Source organism: Coffea eugenioides, chromosome 6 (assembly GCF_003713205.1).
Source record: "Coffea eugenioides isolate CCC68of chromosome 6, Ceug_1.0, whole genome shotgun sequence".
In the NCBI taxonomy this organism is placed as follows: domain Eukaryota; kingdom Viridiplantae; phylum Streptophyta; class Magnoliopsida; order Gentianales; family Rubiaceae; genus Coffea; species Coffea eugenioides.
This window is the reverse complement of record NC_040040.1, coordinates 8,476,977-8,494,280: the sequence shown is the minus strand read 5'-3', so window position 1 is coordinate 8,494,280 and position 17,304 is coordinate 8,476,977. Positions and strand designations below refer to the sequence as shown.

General features: G+C 37.1%; 1 protein-coding gene across 4 annotated transcripts; it reads left to right on the top strand.

Moving 5' to 3' along the window:
• Nucleotides 1–266: 266 nt before the first annotated feature.
• Nucleotides 267–11,877, top strand: LOC113772951 (protein argonaute PNH1-like). 4 transcript variants are annotated; one of them, XM_027317449.1, is made up of 24 exons: nucleotides 267–604; nucleotides 1,768–1,832; nucleotides 5,403–5,775; nucleotides 5,865–6,073; nucleotides 6,226–6,363; nucleotides 6,474–6,607; nucleotides 6,711–6,820; nucleotides 7,383–7,489; nucleotides 7,572–7,710; nucleotides 7,796–7,912; nucleotides 8,157–8,264; nucleotides 8,345–8,416; nucleotides 8,515–8,637; nucleotides 8,790–8,949; nucleotides 9,260–9,381; nucleotides 9,499–9,636; nucleotides 9,714–9,856; nucleotides 10,103–10,165; nucleotides 10,346–10,409; nucleotides 10,485–10,620; nucleotides 10,931–11,004; nucleotides 11,165–11,259; nucleotides 11,372–11,403; nucleotides 11,605–11,877. In XM_027317449.1, the coding sequence occupies exons 3-24, from the start codon at nucleotides 5,422–5,424 to the stop codon at nucleotides 11,760–11,762; spliced, it is 2,796 nt and encodes a 931-aa protein (XP_027173250.1). In that variant the 5' UTR covers nucleotides 267–604; nucleotides 1,768–1,832; nucleotides 5,403–5,421; the 3' UTR covers nucleotides 11,763–11,877. The 4 variants fall into 4 exon arrangements, with proteins under 4 accessions (XP_027173250.1, XP_027173249.1, XP_027173251.1 ...); XM_027317448.1 differs by lacking the exon at nucleotides 1,768–1,832; XM_027317450.1 differs by lacking the exons at nucleotides 267–604; nucleotides 1,768–1,832 and adding an exon at nucleotides 4,127–4,342.
• Nucleotides 11,878–17,304: the final 5,427 nt, after the last annotated feature.

Genomic DNA, 17,304 nt, shown 5'->3' with positions numbered 1-17,304 from the left:
CTGATTCAACAATCTTATTGTTGTTCTCATAATCACTCGACATCACGTTTAGTCCATGTATATATTTTTTTTTATACGCTAGTATTATGTATTTGTGCCAAAATAAATAAGTAAACAGAGAGAAATATTAATAATAAAAAAAAAAAGAGGCAAATTGGACAAGGTGTGTCACAAGTCGACAAGGCTAGGCGAGATGTACGTATACTAGTACTACTATATAAATAAGGAGCAGGCGTGGGAGCAGCGCCCGCCACCACTCCTTTTTTCAAAGCTCGCTCTCAGCCTTTGCTTTCCTTCCCCCGGTTAGCCCCCTTCCTTCTCCTTCAGATCCCACGCTGATTTTCTTGGATTTCCCTCTTTTATTTTGCATTAGAAAACCTTGGAAAGCAAAAACCTGTTTTCTTTCTTGCCCCTGTATTTTTTTTGTGTGTGTGTGTTAGAGCGAGAGAAAGACAGAGAGAGAGAGAGAGAGAGGGGGGGTTAGAGATACGGGCTTCATGACATCAAACCGAGGGAGGGAAGGTACTCGGAAGTTGGACCTTGGAACTGCAGCTGAGATAAAACTCTGAATCACAAAAACACAAGAAGCTTACCAGAATCCTCGGTAAGGATTTCTTTACATCTTTCTCGTTCATTTCTTTAATCACTTGGGTATTATTTAAATAAGTTTCAGTGATATTTTTATTCATAAAGCCTGCAAAACAATGAAAACATTTTTGTCCATCAGCACGCCTAAATTCTTAAAGCTCACTGGGAGTTTTCCTCTTCTTTGAATGAAAGTTCTCTTTTTCTTCCATAAAGGTAGAGTTTGTAGCTTTTGCTTAGTTTACATAGTTTAGATGAATCCATCAACTTCACAAATATATTCTCTTCTCTGAAGAGCACACTTGCTCATTATTCTTTTTGCGAGTCCCAAAAACTCTTTTTATTCCTCACACGGCTCACCGTGCTTCGTCTCAGAAACACATTCGTTTTTAGCTTTTTCCCACCCTCCCTCTACTAAAGAATTCGAAGTCACAAGGAGGGCATCCATTTTCAAGCCCAAATCGGCATTTTTTCCGGGAGGATATCTTCTCTATCCCTTCTTCCCATATCTTTCTTCCTTGGAAGTGTTCTTGCTCCCTATAAGACAGTAATACCACCGTCACTAGCTTGTTGCGAATTATTTTCTTGCAACAACTGGCTAGTATTTGGGCTGGTAAAATCTTGTTCCAAGATCGTTAACCTTGAAGCCTAGTGTCTAGGTAAGCCTCCAACTACTCGGAGAGACTATATATATATTTTTCTTGTTGCTCAAAACATGTAGTTCCAAGTTCCAGTAGTCAATCTATATGTCTGCTTTTACTTCTTTAGCTACTGTCACAAGTTTTCTGTGGCAAAAGTCAAAACCAGCTCTATGCAATTAATCATGCTAGAACTTTTCCTAGTACTCGAGTGTGTTTTCTTGAAACTGCAATTCTAACATTAATTGACGCTTAAAACGTCTTGAGTAAAACGACGTGCATGCAGACATGACAACAACAACTCCCATGCTTTTAGTGTAACAGTAAAATCAAGCTTTATTTACGGGGTAGAGAACGCTAGATTCAAGATCGTTTACATTCAAGATCTATTTTACATAGCCTTCAGTTCAGTGTTAACTAATCCTCATTTCTCCCGCTCTCTGCACCTCTCCCAAAGCTTTATTAATTTTACAGTTTTTCTTTCTGCACAAGCATGTAGAGACCTAAATTTTAGTTTAGCATGTTGGATTATTTATGGTTGCAGAAGTGCAAGATTTTCAGTCGATAAAAGGGGAACAAGCACAGAAGAAGCTAGCTGAGCTGGGGTAGGTAAAGAATGCTAGCTAGTAAAAAACAAACGTAAACCACAAGGTTTTACTTACTACCGCTATATGGTAGTATTAATTTCTCACTTTCGCGTGAGAATATGAGCCACAATCCCCTGTGCATTTATTTGGAGCACAGCAGAAAAGGGCAGAGTGGGGGGAGGGGGCTGGGGTCGGCGTAATCAGACTTTTGGAGCAATGCTGCTTGCTGCTGGGCGCATCTGTCTGTAGTCTGTACATTCTCATCATTGCACTTGCTAGCTGTTTAGTCTTTTGGCATTTTATTCTCTCAACGACCACTGCTTCTAGTTCTACAACTCTACCGTATACCATCGTCCCATCTACAGATGCACAGAGAATTTACAGGATATTATTCTCTCTCTTTCTTCTGAAGAGCCTCCTTCTTGTCATTGCATTTATTTGACTCTCTAACACACATTGGTGTGTCTGTCCACACGTGATGGGTTGTTAGAAAGAGAGATCTATAGGGCCATGGCTGACCAGGCTCTAATAGCCGAGACTGAGAGTACGAATGCGACCTTTGCGTGGAGAAAGCTTTTGAAATGTGGTCGACTACTCTTCTATATATTAGGACTTTCGGGTATGGTATGGTATCAACTATATATGGTCTGGTCGGGTCTCGTCACTGATACCCCAATACGTGCATCAAAATGCTTGTACGTACCTTCTTGATAGTGATGCATGGTGGTTGTAGATTTTTTACAGCTATATCGGTCGGCTGTGTTGAGTAGCTTACTGCTTACTACCAAGCTAGACCGTGAATTTTTTTTTTTTTTTTTGGGAATATATAAATTCACTTTCTTTTCCTCTTTCTCTCACCTTCACCCACAAGGGGAAAAAAAACAACAGAATTAACTGGTAGTGATAAATTCTACCTACATCAACTTGTTTTAGTGGAATTTTTAAAATGTCATGCGGCATGCACCAAAAAAAAAAAAAATCATAAAGTGGCACCCTGTGTTAATGCTTCCTCAGAGTAATTAACTGCCGAGGTGTCCCCTAACTAACTAGCTTGGGACAATCAGACAAGTGACTTATCATTGGCAGAGATTGTAGCATAGAATTTTGCCTTGGCTTTACGACGTACGTAAGTGCAAACTGCATAAGGTGGTTTTTAATTTCTTTCTATATGTCAAATCTTATACTACTATAACGAAATAAGAATTTAGTGGTATATCTGCTGTGACTGTATGGGAAGTAGTTCGTACGAGTAGTGGAGGAGAATAAGGGATTGGCGGGAGTGCTGTGGGGGGGGGGAAGCTAGCTCAAGTTTGAACGATTGTGGTAGAGCTATACATGCATGTTTGAACTTTGAATGAGTATGTGGATGTGGTCTGCACTGCCCTACATGAAGAGGAGGTGTAGTGCACTGCTGGACTGCAGAAATAGCAGCAGTAAGTATGCATATAGTACCAACACGTATTAAAAGGGTTATAAAATAAGCTTTGGCAGTGCTTCGTCTTTTTCATGCAGTCAGTGGCTCCTTTACTGGCCATTGGATCCTTATTTGTTTGAATTACTGCTTGCAGTCCGCAAGAAAAAAATAGTGTCCAGCAAAACTCAGGCATGTTGGATTTTTTTTTTTTGGGTCTTCCACCTTTCTCCACACCCTTTTCCACCATCGACTGTTAGGTTCAGAATTCGAATAGTAAACTGCATTTATTTGTTGAGAATGTTAATTAAATTGTTTTACAAACGTACTATTTGAGTTGAACTGTATATAGGAGTTTGGCTGCTCAATATTTGGCTGTGTACTTACACTACTAATTACAGTACCATGTTCGTTGTTGTCTCTCATGCTATTCGTCAGTATATGCTTCTGGGCCATTATTCTTTCGCCTTTCTCCATTTCAAAGCTAAACCTAATTTACATATATACTAAGTTTGCTAGGAAAACAGCTTCAGCACAAAAAAGAAATGTTAGTGAGCTAATCAGAAGAGTCCATTGAATAGGATATATAGTAAAAAATAATTGCAAGAAGAAGGCTGCAGCATGCAGGGCACTCCTTTTAGGATAGTGCGAACCGCAGCAGTACGGATAGCCCACATTGTGTTGTGTTGGGCCGTCCGATGGATTCGCTCTTTTGACCGTTACAAGTCTGGATGTGAGCAGACCCTTTTTCTTTTTCCTTTTCCTTTCCTTCCTCTCGGATATTTAACAAGTGATCATATCCTATAATTGCTGGAAATTAGGAGCTACATCATAGAACGCTGAAGTTGGACTCAAGTCTCGCAGGAGAGGATTTAGTTTAGCTATGACTCAATTGACTGAATAACAACGCAATGAATATCATGAATATTCCAGTTTATAGGGGTCTGGACTTAAGTTCATCTATAACGAATTGGCGTTCTCTTCTCCAGTTGGCCCAAGTAAAAGTACCGAACCTGCTCTTGTTAGTTCCATCTTGCTCGTCTAGCGATACGTGGCATCATTGTTCAGTAATCAAATGCAAAGCCAGGCACTCTACCACTGTCATCTTGTTAGCTATTGAGGTACACTTGACACTTCTATACCAACCAAATTACCGCTGCATGTGTCAAGGGCATTATAGAATCTCGAAAGGGGCTGCTGCATATCTAGCACGTTTGTCTTACAAAAGTGCTAGAGGTGGAATTGTCAACCTCATATTGCTGATACAGAGTTGCAAATCTGATGATATAATGGGGATTCTGCATGCTATTTTGGTCATCCCAAGAAAGAATTTCCATTGAAGATTGAGTTGTTAAGCATTGAATAGGCAGTTGGTTGTCTCTTCTTTCATATTTTTGCTTGATGTTTTGTCTCTTTTTAGTAGCTCTTGTATTGCTTTACTTACCATGTAAAACCCCCAGCTGATTTAGGGGCCAAAATTTTTACAGACTGCAGCCGTGGACGTGATTTAACTGTTGCAACATTTTAAGGATAAAAGTTAGTATGCACTTGAGACTATCATGCATCAAAAGTAAATTGCTTCGTCATTTATTTTCAAAATATTTTGGCTCAGCATTTATTGGATTTAACTATTGCTAGTTCTACAGTTGCAAATTCGATGAAAGAACAAAAAAGCAGAAACAGTATAATTGTTTTGCTGATGTAATGACTCTCTCCCTAACGGTAAAATGTTTGTAGTGCCTCTTTGAGGCTGTTCCTACTGTTTCTTTTGTTCTTTCTCCATTTTTCCCTCTTTTCTCATTGTTGGAGAATTGAGAAATAGAAGCTCATATGGGTTCGGTTTGCGAAGTTAAAATCAAAGGTGGTTGCTTTTATAATATTTTGCGTGTCTGCATGGTTGCATGGCCCTGCTACTTTTAGGTTAAGACTTTAAGCAGAGAAGTACCAGGGAGGATGACAAGATACTGAAAAATGTTGATTCTTTTGTATCACTTTTGAATCTTCCTTTTCCCAGTCTTTATTTTCTAAGATTCTTCGAGAAAGTTACCATGTCAGCCAAAAAAAAAAAAGAGAGAGAGAGAGAGAGAGTAGCCAAAACGTTTTTTATGATCTTTTTTCCATGCTGACCGCTAATCAAAAAAATGCTAACGAAGCCCTGCTAATGTTTTTTATCATGTGAAGGTGCTGCTGACTCTACAAAATGCCTCACTGGCAAAGGAAGCACACGGAGCAAAAGCACCTTATCTCTCGGACACCATTACAGGAGGCGATGAATCAAAATACCCAATCTGAAACCTTCAAAACATGTGAAGATAACACTGAAGATACTAAGAACAGTGTGGGAAAGAGGAGGAGAAGGAGAAGAGGAAAAGGGACACAACTAGAAAAGATTCAGGATATAACATCGGAAATTTGTGTTGTCTCTCCTCCTCTTTCAGAAAGAAGTCTCACCTTTCCTTGTAGGCCAGGCTATGGAACACTTGGTTCCAAATGTGTGGTAAAAGCCAACCATTTCATTGCTGAAATATCAGAAAAGAGCTTGTGTCATTATAGTGTAAGCTATTTCTTTCGTTCTTCTTTTACTTCTGAATACATAATAATGTCCACTGGAATCATATTGTGGTAGATGTTCTGTTTGTGCAGGTTACAATAACTCCAGAAGTTAATTCTTCTCCATTGAACAGAGCTATTATGAAACAGTTGGTTAAACTTCATGGACATACTGACTTGGGGATGATGCTTCCCGTTTATGATGGAAGAAGAGCCCTTTACACAGCCGGATTACTTCCTTTTACCGTGAAAGACTTCACCATAAATTTGTCTGATTTAGATGAGTCCATGAGCATCACAAAGTAAGTGATCATTGATATAGATTCTCTATATGTGTTGAACTCATTTGAATATATATGGCTATTCATAAGTTAATGAAAGATTTGATTATCTTACCTCAAGAAATGCAAGAAATACTTGCTCCAGTTTTCAATAACGACATAAGGAAATGCAGATTTATGGTGACGATCAAATTTGTAGCTCAGGCTAACATGCTTCAATGTCGTGAGGTTCTCTCTGAGAAACAAGTCGAGACCAACTCACAAGCTCTTAAGATTATTGATGTTGTACTGAGGGAGCTTGCAGCACAAAGGTTACATTTTTGTGAATCAACGTGTGCATGTCATTAGTTCTGTAGCTATTGATGGAGGTTTCATCAATTATTAATCACTATCAGTTACTTTCTTACTCATTTGTTTTCAGGTATGTTTCAGTTGGGAGATTCTTCTACTCCCCTACTCTTAAGAGACCACAGTCACTAGGCAACGGGTTAGAGTCTTGGAGGGGCTTCTATCAGAGCATAAAACCTACTCAGATGGGGTTGTCACTAAACATTGGTATTGCAATCACTTAGCACCTACTAACTTTTATTGCCTAACCTTTCGGTAATAGTGAATTACTGTTCCGTCAATCACTTAGTGCTGTTCATTTGTTGATCAGACATGTCATCGACTGCGTTTATAGAACCACTTCCAGTTGTTGAGTTTGTTGCTCAAGTTTTGGGAAAAGATATAAGCATAAGACCTTTGTCTGATGCAGACCGAGTAAAGGTAGACCTACTCTATTTCATTTTAGTCCTTATTTTCAACATATCCATGCATTTCCATTTTTACATAATCCTCAACAACGAAGACCATATTTGTCATAGTGATGTAGCAAAACTCAGGATTTTCTTACTCAGCATCCTATTTATATGGACTGGGGGGCTTGATGAAATCATACAGATGATTTGCTTGTTTGCCTTGTTGCGTCTTAATTTTTCTTAGCAAAGGGGCAGATGATGCTAACTTTTACTTTATAGTTCTATTAATGTAGCCATGATGTTACTCAATAAAAATATAAACTTCCGACTTTTTTTCTTTTGTGCCCAGGGAAGAGGGGGGGTGCTGGCTGGGCAGGTTGTGAGATGTGTTTTGCACCATTTATCAGCTTTGGCTTCTTATCTGGTTACCGCATAACCAAGAGTTATGCTAAATTTGATCATTTCTAGTTTTCCACGACATAACCATTTCATTACTAAACTTATTTGCGGTGAAAGTCATTGTAATGAGTATTACTTCTCATGGCAATAATTAAGAACTACCAACGAATAGACCTTCCTATTTTGATCAGGTTAAGAAAGCCCTTAGAGGTGTCAAAGTTGAAGTTACACACAGGGGAAATATGCGAAGAAAATATCGGATAATAGGGTTGACTTCACAGCCAACAAGAGAACTGATGTATGTTTTTGTTATTGGCCTTTAATTCTAGTGATTGTTCCCTGAGTTGCTAGTCAGTTCAGCTATGATCATGTACTTGCAGTTTTCCAGTTGATGAGGAAAAGAACATGAAAACTGTCATTGAATACTTTCAAGAGGTGTACAAATTCACCATTCAACATTCCCATCTACCTTGCCTCCAAGTGGGAAGTCAAAAGAAATTGAATTACTTGCCAATGGAGGTAAATGCTATGGATTAAAAACTCCTAGTTTTCCCCGTTACTATTTATCTTGTAATGCTATCATGAAGCTTTTCCTCCCAATCAGGCTTGCAAGATTGTTGAGGGACAGAGATACACCAAAAGGCTGAATGAGAAGCAGATAACTTCTCTGTTGAAGTTCTCATGCCAAAGACCCCAGGATCAAGAATTGGACATTATGCAGGTATAAACATTTTGTGTTGGATTTCTTTGTGCTTTATTTTATTCTGAAACCTCAACTTCCTTTGGCTGCAACTTCTTGGTATCTGGATAATCTTGAAGCATTAAATACTTGGGATCATGATGCTATTTGAAGCTCATAGTTTTTGTGGTAGTTTGCACAATCTAAAAAATTCATAAAACAAGAGAGACTGCAAAATCTTCAATTCCAGTGACAGTTACACTAAAAGGTGCCTGCTTGTCACCAGACAATTCAACACAATGCTTACAAGCAAGATCCCCTAGCCAAAGAATTTGGCATTACTGTTGATGAAAAGCTTGCATCAGTTGAAGCTCGAGTTCTTCCAGCTCCATGGGTAATTTCAAAAGTTCCTCTTTCATGAATCCAAAATGTCATGACTTGAATCAGTTGTAATTTTTCTTTTCTTTCAATTAGTTGAAGTACCACGATACTGGGAAAGAGAAAGAATATCTTCCTCAGCTAGGTCAGTGGAACATGATAAATAAGGTAAAGCAATCTTTGTGGTATAAGAAAGTAGTTGAAGATATATAATGCCTTGATCCATGTCTAGATTCTTGATTGGTATAACTCTTTTCACATTTCAGAAAGTGATAAATGGTAGCACTGTTAATTATTGGGCATGCATTAACTTCTCAAGAGGTGTCCAAGAGAGTACTGCTTGCAGTTTTTGTCAGCAGCTGGTCCAGATGTGCCAAGACTCAGGAATGGTAATATATTCTCTCGTATGAAAGGCTGCAGCTTCAGTAGCTTGTAATATGCTTTTACTGACTGATTTCTTCCTTTGAAAAAGTTTGGGCATATTCGACAATTTGACTGATTAATGAATAATCAGAAGCCAAACTATTGTCCTTAATTTCAGGAAATCAATTGTGATCCTGTGATCCCAATCTATGTGGCCAGACCTGATCAAGTAAAGAAGACTCTGGGATATGTATACAATGCGGCTGCAAACAGATTAGGAGGAAAAGAGTTAGAGCTTCTTATTGCCATCCTTCCTGACAACAATGGGTCTCTGTATGGTATGCGTCCAACTTGTTCCGACACAACTTCATCCCCATAGTATTAGAACAATTCTTGTTAACTTCTGTCTTGCTTTCTTTGTCAAAGTGTGGAATAAGAAGTTTAATTGAGAAAAGAGAGAATTAGCGTAAACCTGCTTGTTAATAATATTAGTTTAGTAACTAATATTATTTTAGCGTAAACCTGCTTGTTACTAAACTAATATTATTTCTGCGCCTTATAAAATTGTTTGATCAATTATTTCAAGTTTTTATAGCATATTACAATGGAAACATCACTTCTTAATGGCAACATGCCAACAATATTCAGGTAACCTGAAGCGAATTTGTGAAACTGATTTGGGTCTGATCTCCCAGTGCTGCCTCACAAAGCATGTCTTAAAAGTTAACAAGCAGTATCTGTCAAACGTAGCTCTCAAGATTAATGTAAAGGTCTGTTGCTGAATATAACTACTGCATTGACGGTTGGTTTAGTTGAATGACACAATTTCAAAGAACTGATGTTTAAATACAAAATCTTTTCTGCATGTTCGTTCTTCAACCCGCCAGATGGGAGGAAGGAACACTGTGCTTTTGGATGCCTTAAGATGGAAAATTCCTCTTGTAAGCGACATTCCAACAATAATATTCGGAGCTGATGTTACTCATCCTGAGTGTGGAGAGGAGTATAGCCCATCTATTGCTGCTGTAAGAATTCAACTTGTATTGCTTGGGACTTCTTATATTGCAGAGTATATGAACCTCAATATGAAACTTTAATATAGGTTGTCGCCTCCCAAGACTGGCCAGAAGTTACTAAATATGCAGGATTGGTGTGCGCTCAGCCTCGAAGACAAGAACTAATTCAGGATCTATATAGAACCTGGAAAGATCCTCGAAGGGGCACACTAAATGGGGGCATGATCAGGTCCACCTTTGGTTCTCTTAAAATATTAACATGAATTTTGCTGTCTGCTTGATAACATGCAATGGAATTTTTCTATCTTGTTAATGAGATCGCTTAATTCGTGAATGTAATGCCTGCAATTGTGCCCTTTCCCAGTATAAGAAAAGAAGATCAACATGATGAACAAAATGTCAATATCTTGAAGCTTAAAATGCATTAACCCGTAGAATCTTGTATTTGCTAACGTTGGTCTTGATTTTTCACCAGAGAGCTTCTGTTGTCATTCAAGAAGTCTACTGGACAGAAACCATCGAGAATAATATTCTACCGGTACTTAGTCAATTTCACCCAACCAACTCCATCACAAGAAATCATGCATTTAATTGCCTATGCTACGATGCTAGACCAATAATCACGGAATAATGGTTGCCTGTTGGTTTGCTTTTAGGATGCTGGAAGCCTAAGTACAATTTATGCTGATTTTCATTTTCCTGTTGCATGATTGTACAGGGATGGAGTCAGTGATGGGCAGTTTTACCAGGTTCTACTGTATGAACTTGATGCAATTCGCAAGGTTAGTGAATTACGTAGTTACCGTATTTAAGACATGACTGCTTTTGTTTTTGTTTACACTCTTTACCCTTTCCAGGCTTGTGCTTCCCTTGAACCGAATTACCAGCCACCAGTTACTTTCATTGTTGTCCAAAAGCGCCATCATACACGGCTCTTTGCAAACAACCACAATGATAAAAGCAACATAGACAGGAGTGGGAACGTCTTACCTGGTAATGCCTCAATTCTGCTATTGCTGCTCATTGATATCTGGTTACCATTATTGAGAAAACATTAAATTCCTTAATCCAGCTACCGCGATAAGATGTACTGTGAGCTTCACTAAATGAGCTTTTATTTTTTATTTTTTTTCTTTTTACCCTTATTACTAGAGCCATCATGGTATCAGATTTTCCCAAAATTTGGAAAAAAATTATCAGGTGCTCGAGGAATCCACGTGCCTTTCACTAAATGAGCCGTTGACTCTCTCTCGAATGAAATTTCTTGTTATGATGTAATGTTGGACAAAATAATTTATTGTAGGTACGGTTGTGGATACTAAGATATGTCATCCTACCGAGTTTGACTTCTATCTGTGCAGTCATGCCGGAATTCAGGTATTTCAACTGGTTCCAGGTCTTTTGTGGGATCTCAAGATCTCTTTTGTGGTAGAGAAAGTTCAATGGAGGTTTTTCAGGGCGATAATTAAATTCGTTGCTACTAACACGTAACGTTGTTCAACGTCCTTTACGAACTGTTTTGATTGGCAAATAACAGGGAACCAGTCGACCAGCACATTATCATGTCCTCTGGGATGAGAATAATTTTACGGCAGACGAAATCCAGTCCCTGACAAACAACCTTTGTTACACGTAAAATTTTCCTTTCTTTACCAAAAATTCTAAGATTCCGCCACCCACACCACAATGAAAATTTTCAGGTGCATTTCGTGGTGCTAACTTGGTAACTGAACTTAATTTGCAGGTATGCTAGGTGTACTCGATCTGTATCTGTAGGTGAGTTTCATTGCACTGAAACTTTTATTCTTCAAGGATAGGAAGAATAACTTTAGTCAGTCAATCACGGTGTCCATTGCATTGAACAAAGATGTAATCAAAATTCAAGCACATTGGTACATGGTGCAGTAGTTTCAGTCACCTTTTTTGTTACCAGACATATCTGTTAGAAGCATATACTAAATGTATTCTTGGATGCAGTGCCTCCTGCATATTATGCACATCTGGCAGCCTACAGAGCTCGATTTTACATGGATCCTGAGGTTCACGAGAGCGCTTCCCGCAACACTACTCATTCAGCTGTGCGGCCTCTTCCAGCATTGAAAGAAAAAGTGAAGAATGTGATGTTTTATTGCTAGAAATTGCCGGAAAGACGCAATGCACTGCACTAGAGTGTAACAATAATATCTTGGGTTTTGTATGCTCTTTGTGTTTATGATGTAAATATATATATATATATATATGTATGTGCTAGCTGAAATTTTGCTAGATTTGTTAGCAAGCTTTTTCGGGACTTATTTTCCATTAACCGCTCAGGAATTTTGTGGCCTCAGAAGATTGTTTTGGCAGAGTAGTAATCAAAATAAACTAAGGTCCTGTTTGATAAATCAATTCGCCACTTAAATTTAATGGAATCAGATCTTAATATATTCAAATCGTTTGATAACAAAAAATTAAACATATGAATTAATTAAGTGGCACTGAATTTTCTAAACAAAATTTGCTCTCAAAATTAGGTGATAAGAAATTCACTTCTCATTGAATGTGATATACACTCAAATGTATTAAATTTAATATTTAACAATTTAATTAATTCAGATTTTAATTTTATCAAAACACACCCTAAGATGGTAACCTCAATATTTAACAAGTCAAACAAAACCTGAAAAGTGTTGTTGTACTTTTGCCCGATTTTTTTTATCAGACTTTTGCTCGATTTCAACCTTATTTTTTATTTTCTTACACCCCAACCAAAAAAAAAAAGAAACTTTTTTTATTTACCATTATGCAAGTTGGCTGTTCCTATTCCAGCCTGTCTGAAAGGAACGGGGCGGTGGGGAATTTGGGGGAAAAGGGGGAATTCAGATATTCTCAGTCTTAACACGTGAGGAAAAATTAGGACTTTCTGAAGCAAGTTGAGAACATGGGCGTGGCCCAGCAGACTTTGGGCCGAAGTCCACGAGGATGGTCCCTTCTCTGTTCTGCTTCCGTATCTATGTGGGACCGTAAGCGCGGCCCGGGCCAGACTAGTTGGCCTTGGTCAGATAACAGCAGGGAACGGAAGCACGTGAACCCGTTTGGCAAAAGTGGCGAACCCCAACTTTACTCGCACTCGCAGCACCACCGCCACACATTATTGTTGTATCTTCATCTTCTATTTATTTATATCTATTATATTCATGGTCTTTCATTTATTTTGCCCAAAATAGTACGAAAAATCTTAAATAAATCACATTAAAATATAATTTCCAAATATTTTAATTTGCACTAGATTAGATGGGCTTGCGTAACTTATTTATTTTCCAAAAAAGAAAAAGAAAAAGAAAAAAAAGGCACATAACGGACGGGTAAGGTTGGAAGGTGGGGAACAGCAGGTTCATGTGAACGTGATGAGGACTTTCGTCTGGACTGGAGCCTCCCATTTATTACGTTTAGACGGGTCCCGTTGGCTTTGATAATTGATGACTCTTGGATTGTTTCAGATGTTTAACCAATTTTTCGAAGTTATGAAGAATTATAAAGACAATAGTTAACCAATTCTGCTAGTTTCTGATGAGGCTTGGCTGAGTGATGAAACGACTAAAGGTTGAACCTCAATAACTACAACTTCTTGGGTTCCTTTTCTGGTAAGAATTAAATTAACTGTAGTAATCCCACATATATATATATATATATATATATATACAACTATCATGCAATGAACCTTTTTTCGTTCTTACATATGCACTACGGGTAACTTTCGTGGGAACCCTGAGAAACAGCGTATCTTTTGAGGGTGTTGTGTACGTATTACAACCCTTGCTCCAGTGTCATAAAGTGATCTTGGGTCATGTAACATCAGAACAGGTCACAACTCGCAAGTATAGATGTACAGAAAAGCTAGCTAGGGGGGTGATGTTTTCCTCGTTTGGTATCCTATGTTAATTTGATGTATGATGGAAGAGAGGCAAGAGTTGCACCACTTGGAGGAGTATCAACACATTTTCAGTAAAAAAAGGTTGTACCATTGATTCCTTGCTTTCTCCAAACTAGCTAGCTAGCCGTCTTCAAACATTCTTGACTCATTCTATCGTGCTTATATTCTGCAAACCCCTCGATCGAGTACTCTTTTATTTGTTGCCCCCCCCCCGGGGGGGGGGGGGGTTGTAAGATGACTCAGCATCAACTAACTTCATGAAGGATTTCGGCCCTCAACTTTTAAATACTTGTTGAGGTTTGAGAGAGTAGAAGACAAGTAACCATTTTCTATTTGCATGTTGTATTTACAGTACTTAATCAATCGATAAGATGTAGTACATTCTTTATTAGCGAACATCAAATTAAACCCATATATTGAATTTCGAAAGTATCTAAAAGGATAAGTTGTTACCATATATCATCTTCCGAGAAGGACACGAGAAATGGTAACATGGTCTGCATCTACTTTGTGAGTTGAACTTGTGAGCCGTAGCGCTGCAGGACAATAGCAGTTGAGGGATAGAAATAGGTTGAGTGGTACGGAAAGAGAAAATATTATCAGGTGAGATTTCGAATTTGATAATTCTCACTTACACTTATAAAAAAAAATCTCGTGTTTCCCAGAAACCAGTAAGCACCATTGCTCCGGAATTTTTTTGCTTATTCCCTTTCTCTTAAGACGCCATGAAAGACTCCTCAACTTCCCGTAATCAAGCTTCCATCATTGTAAGTTCGCTTTTTTCCACCTTCCCACTCACCGTCCACCATCTAAATCACTTTCCCTTTTGTACCGAATTAATTTGATCAAATACAAGCCGAAAAAACAAAAAAGACCCTCTTAAACGAATTTTGCCATGCATGACTTAAGATATGGATATCATGGTTGTTTGGACAGGGTATTATTTGAAATAATTACTGTAACACTTTTTATGATGTAATGTTTGTGAGATAAAAAGGTGGATTGAAAAATATGTTTATGATGCAAGCGACATATTAATATTTGAGATAATAGTAGTGCTATCCAAACACCCAACTTATATCATAACTACTTTCCAACCGAAAGGCTAAAACGTTGCGTTAGATCTCTACAACTACTGTTGACTGTCCTCTTTTGTTTAATCTAATCTTCTACCGCCTCCCCCCGTCAATTTCAACGGACCACCGCTCACGGAAGAAGAAGCCCATTTATCAATTTACCCACACCCATGTCTGACGGTGACAGACAGGTAGCATCACCTACTAGCCACTCAACTCGGTGATATTTTTTAAGAGGAAAGGTATTTAGAGCTAATGGGATGGTAAAAAAATAACACTGGCGCCTAGATTTTAAGGTACTTCTACAAAAGAAAAGGTTATGGAGATTAAAGGAAGTCAAATGGCAAGAAATAAATATTTCTGGTAGAGTGGTGCATTCCAATCTCAAATAGGTTTGGAAGTCAAGGCGCGAAGAAGAGGTAGGTGTACTCGGTGAGTTTTTAGGGTTTGATTTTGAGACAGAGAAAGAAGATTTGTAAACGACTTGTTAAGGTAATGGGCTAATGGCAATAATCTTTGTCATTTAGGATTATTAATAGCGATTTTTTTTTTCTTTTTTACATCAGCAAAATGAAACTCCAATTCATTTTTTAAAGGAGGGTTGTGTAATTTTTCAAACCTGATGGTTACTGTCTTTAATTGTCATAAACTTTAAGAGAGGTTTGTGAAATTATTTATTTGTAAAGGTTCGTGGATTCTGAAGTCACTTTCTGTGGTCTTCTTCAAAACATTTTTTAACCGAAAACACGACAAGTTGGATTTCTAGGAAATTAATACTTACAGTTCTGCGATTGGATATTTCAATTTCAAACTAAAAAAGGTATCGATTTACCCCTCAAACAAGTAAAGTTTAGTGATCTAGAAGAGTATTATATGTACTAGTGCGAATGGCACACTCTATGTGTGTGTAAATCTAGAAGGAAATTTTTTTAAAAGAAAAAATTATTAAAATTTTTAGTAGTTGTTGTATTTTTTTTTTTCAAAAATATGGATAGAAAAATTGTGGTCTTTTTTTATTTGGTAGGAAGTTGTTGACAGTTATTGCTTTATTGGAAGTTATGTTAAACTAGAAATATGGAGGTGTAAGTATGTGCTTGTGTGTGTTTAGTTTAGGAGATGACAGTACCATTTTACCCTTTATTTGGAGAGTAAAGTAGGAATTGTAAAAAAATGACACAAAAAGTTTACACCAACTCCTCCATCATTCTTTATAAATAGGATATCTATACAATAATAAAGGGAGAGAAGTAGTGTCATTTTTTGAACTTTCAATTTTATCTTTAAAAAAAATTAATTTTTACTCCAACCACATAATGACATTTGCTAATATAATCTCCCACAACTCTCTTAAATATTATAACTACCAAACTAACTATAACTGTATTAAAGAAAAAATTACTAATAAATTGCAATTTTTTTCACGAAGAATATAAAAATTAATTTTATAAAAACAAAATTAATATATTCATAAAAATTAATAATTATTTCTAAACTGCATCCACATTGAGTGTACCCTTAACACTAGTAGTATATAGTATAGATGTCCTCATAAAAAAGTTTCCAGTGGTTTATTTTTTAATTTTAATTCCGATTTTGTTTTGAGGCAAGGGAATTTTTAACATGAATGCTTTAAGGTTTTAATGGACTTTTAAATCATAGTATTAGAGAATCAATAGACATCAATTAAGTCTTTGTTATTTCTTTTTTTTTTCACTCTTACGTCCCTTCCCATAATTCGAACCTTGAATTTGATGGTAGGAAAGACCCTAACTGACCACTAGATTGATCCTAAATCGTTGGGTGTGCTTGAAAGGCTGATTTTTTAAGTATTTGTATTAAATTTTAGTGTGACTTACCATAGGATTGGTAGAAAAGCTTTTGAAAATTTTCTCTTTTTTTCCCTTTTCTTCTTCTTTTTTTTTCCCCTTTCGTTCCTCTTTCTTCTTCTTCCTCCCCACACATATTTTATCTTAGTAAATATCTTACACATATTTATTGAACTATTGACTCTTTGACTACTGAGTACTAACTACTAACTGTTTGACATTTTAGTATTGGTTTACTGCGTAACGGAATTGGTTGGAGTTTGGACAGTGGAAATGGCAAGTTGCCATGTTGACTTGTTATTTTTTTTGTTTCTTTAACGTGATGATGAGGTGATGATTGATGTGCTGATTTTTTTTTATTTAATTTTGTCGGAAATTACATATGGAATATTATTTTGATGTAATTTTTTTTTGGAAAAAATTGAAATAGTTTAACTTATTATTAGCATTTCGAATTTTGAATATTACCGAATAACTGATTTTTCAACCAAAATTCAATTATCTATATCCTATTTATCAAACTAAATTTTGAACAATAATCGAATATTGATCTTGACAAACTGACTACTGAATTTCTGAAAAAATTTTTTTTATCAAATTTCTAATTATGGGCCGATGAACATCCTACTCCATGTCCCAATTATGATTAATGCTAATGACCCAATTATGATTAATCATAATGAGCGGGTCGACAACGTGTTATGTTGGATATGATACTTTGAAGTGGCCACCCGTGGTATCTATCAATCATGATTGTTCCGCAAGTTAAGACGGAGTAAAATTAAAGGCCCGAAATTAAGCTCTTCTATCTGGACTTTTGAATGCGCTTGCGGACACGGCCATGTCTCCGAAGCTTCAATAA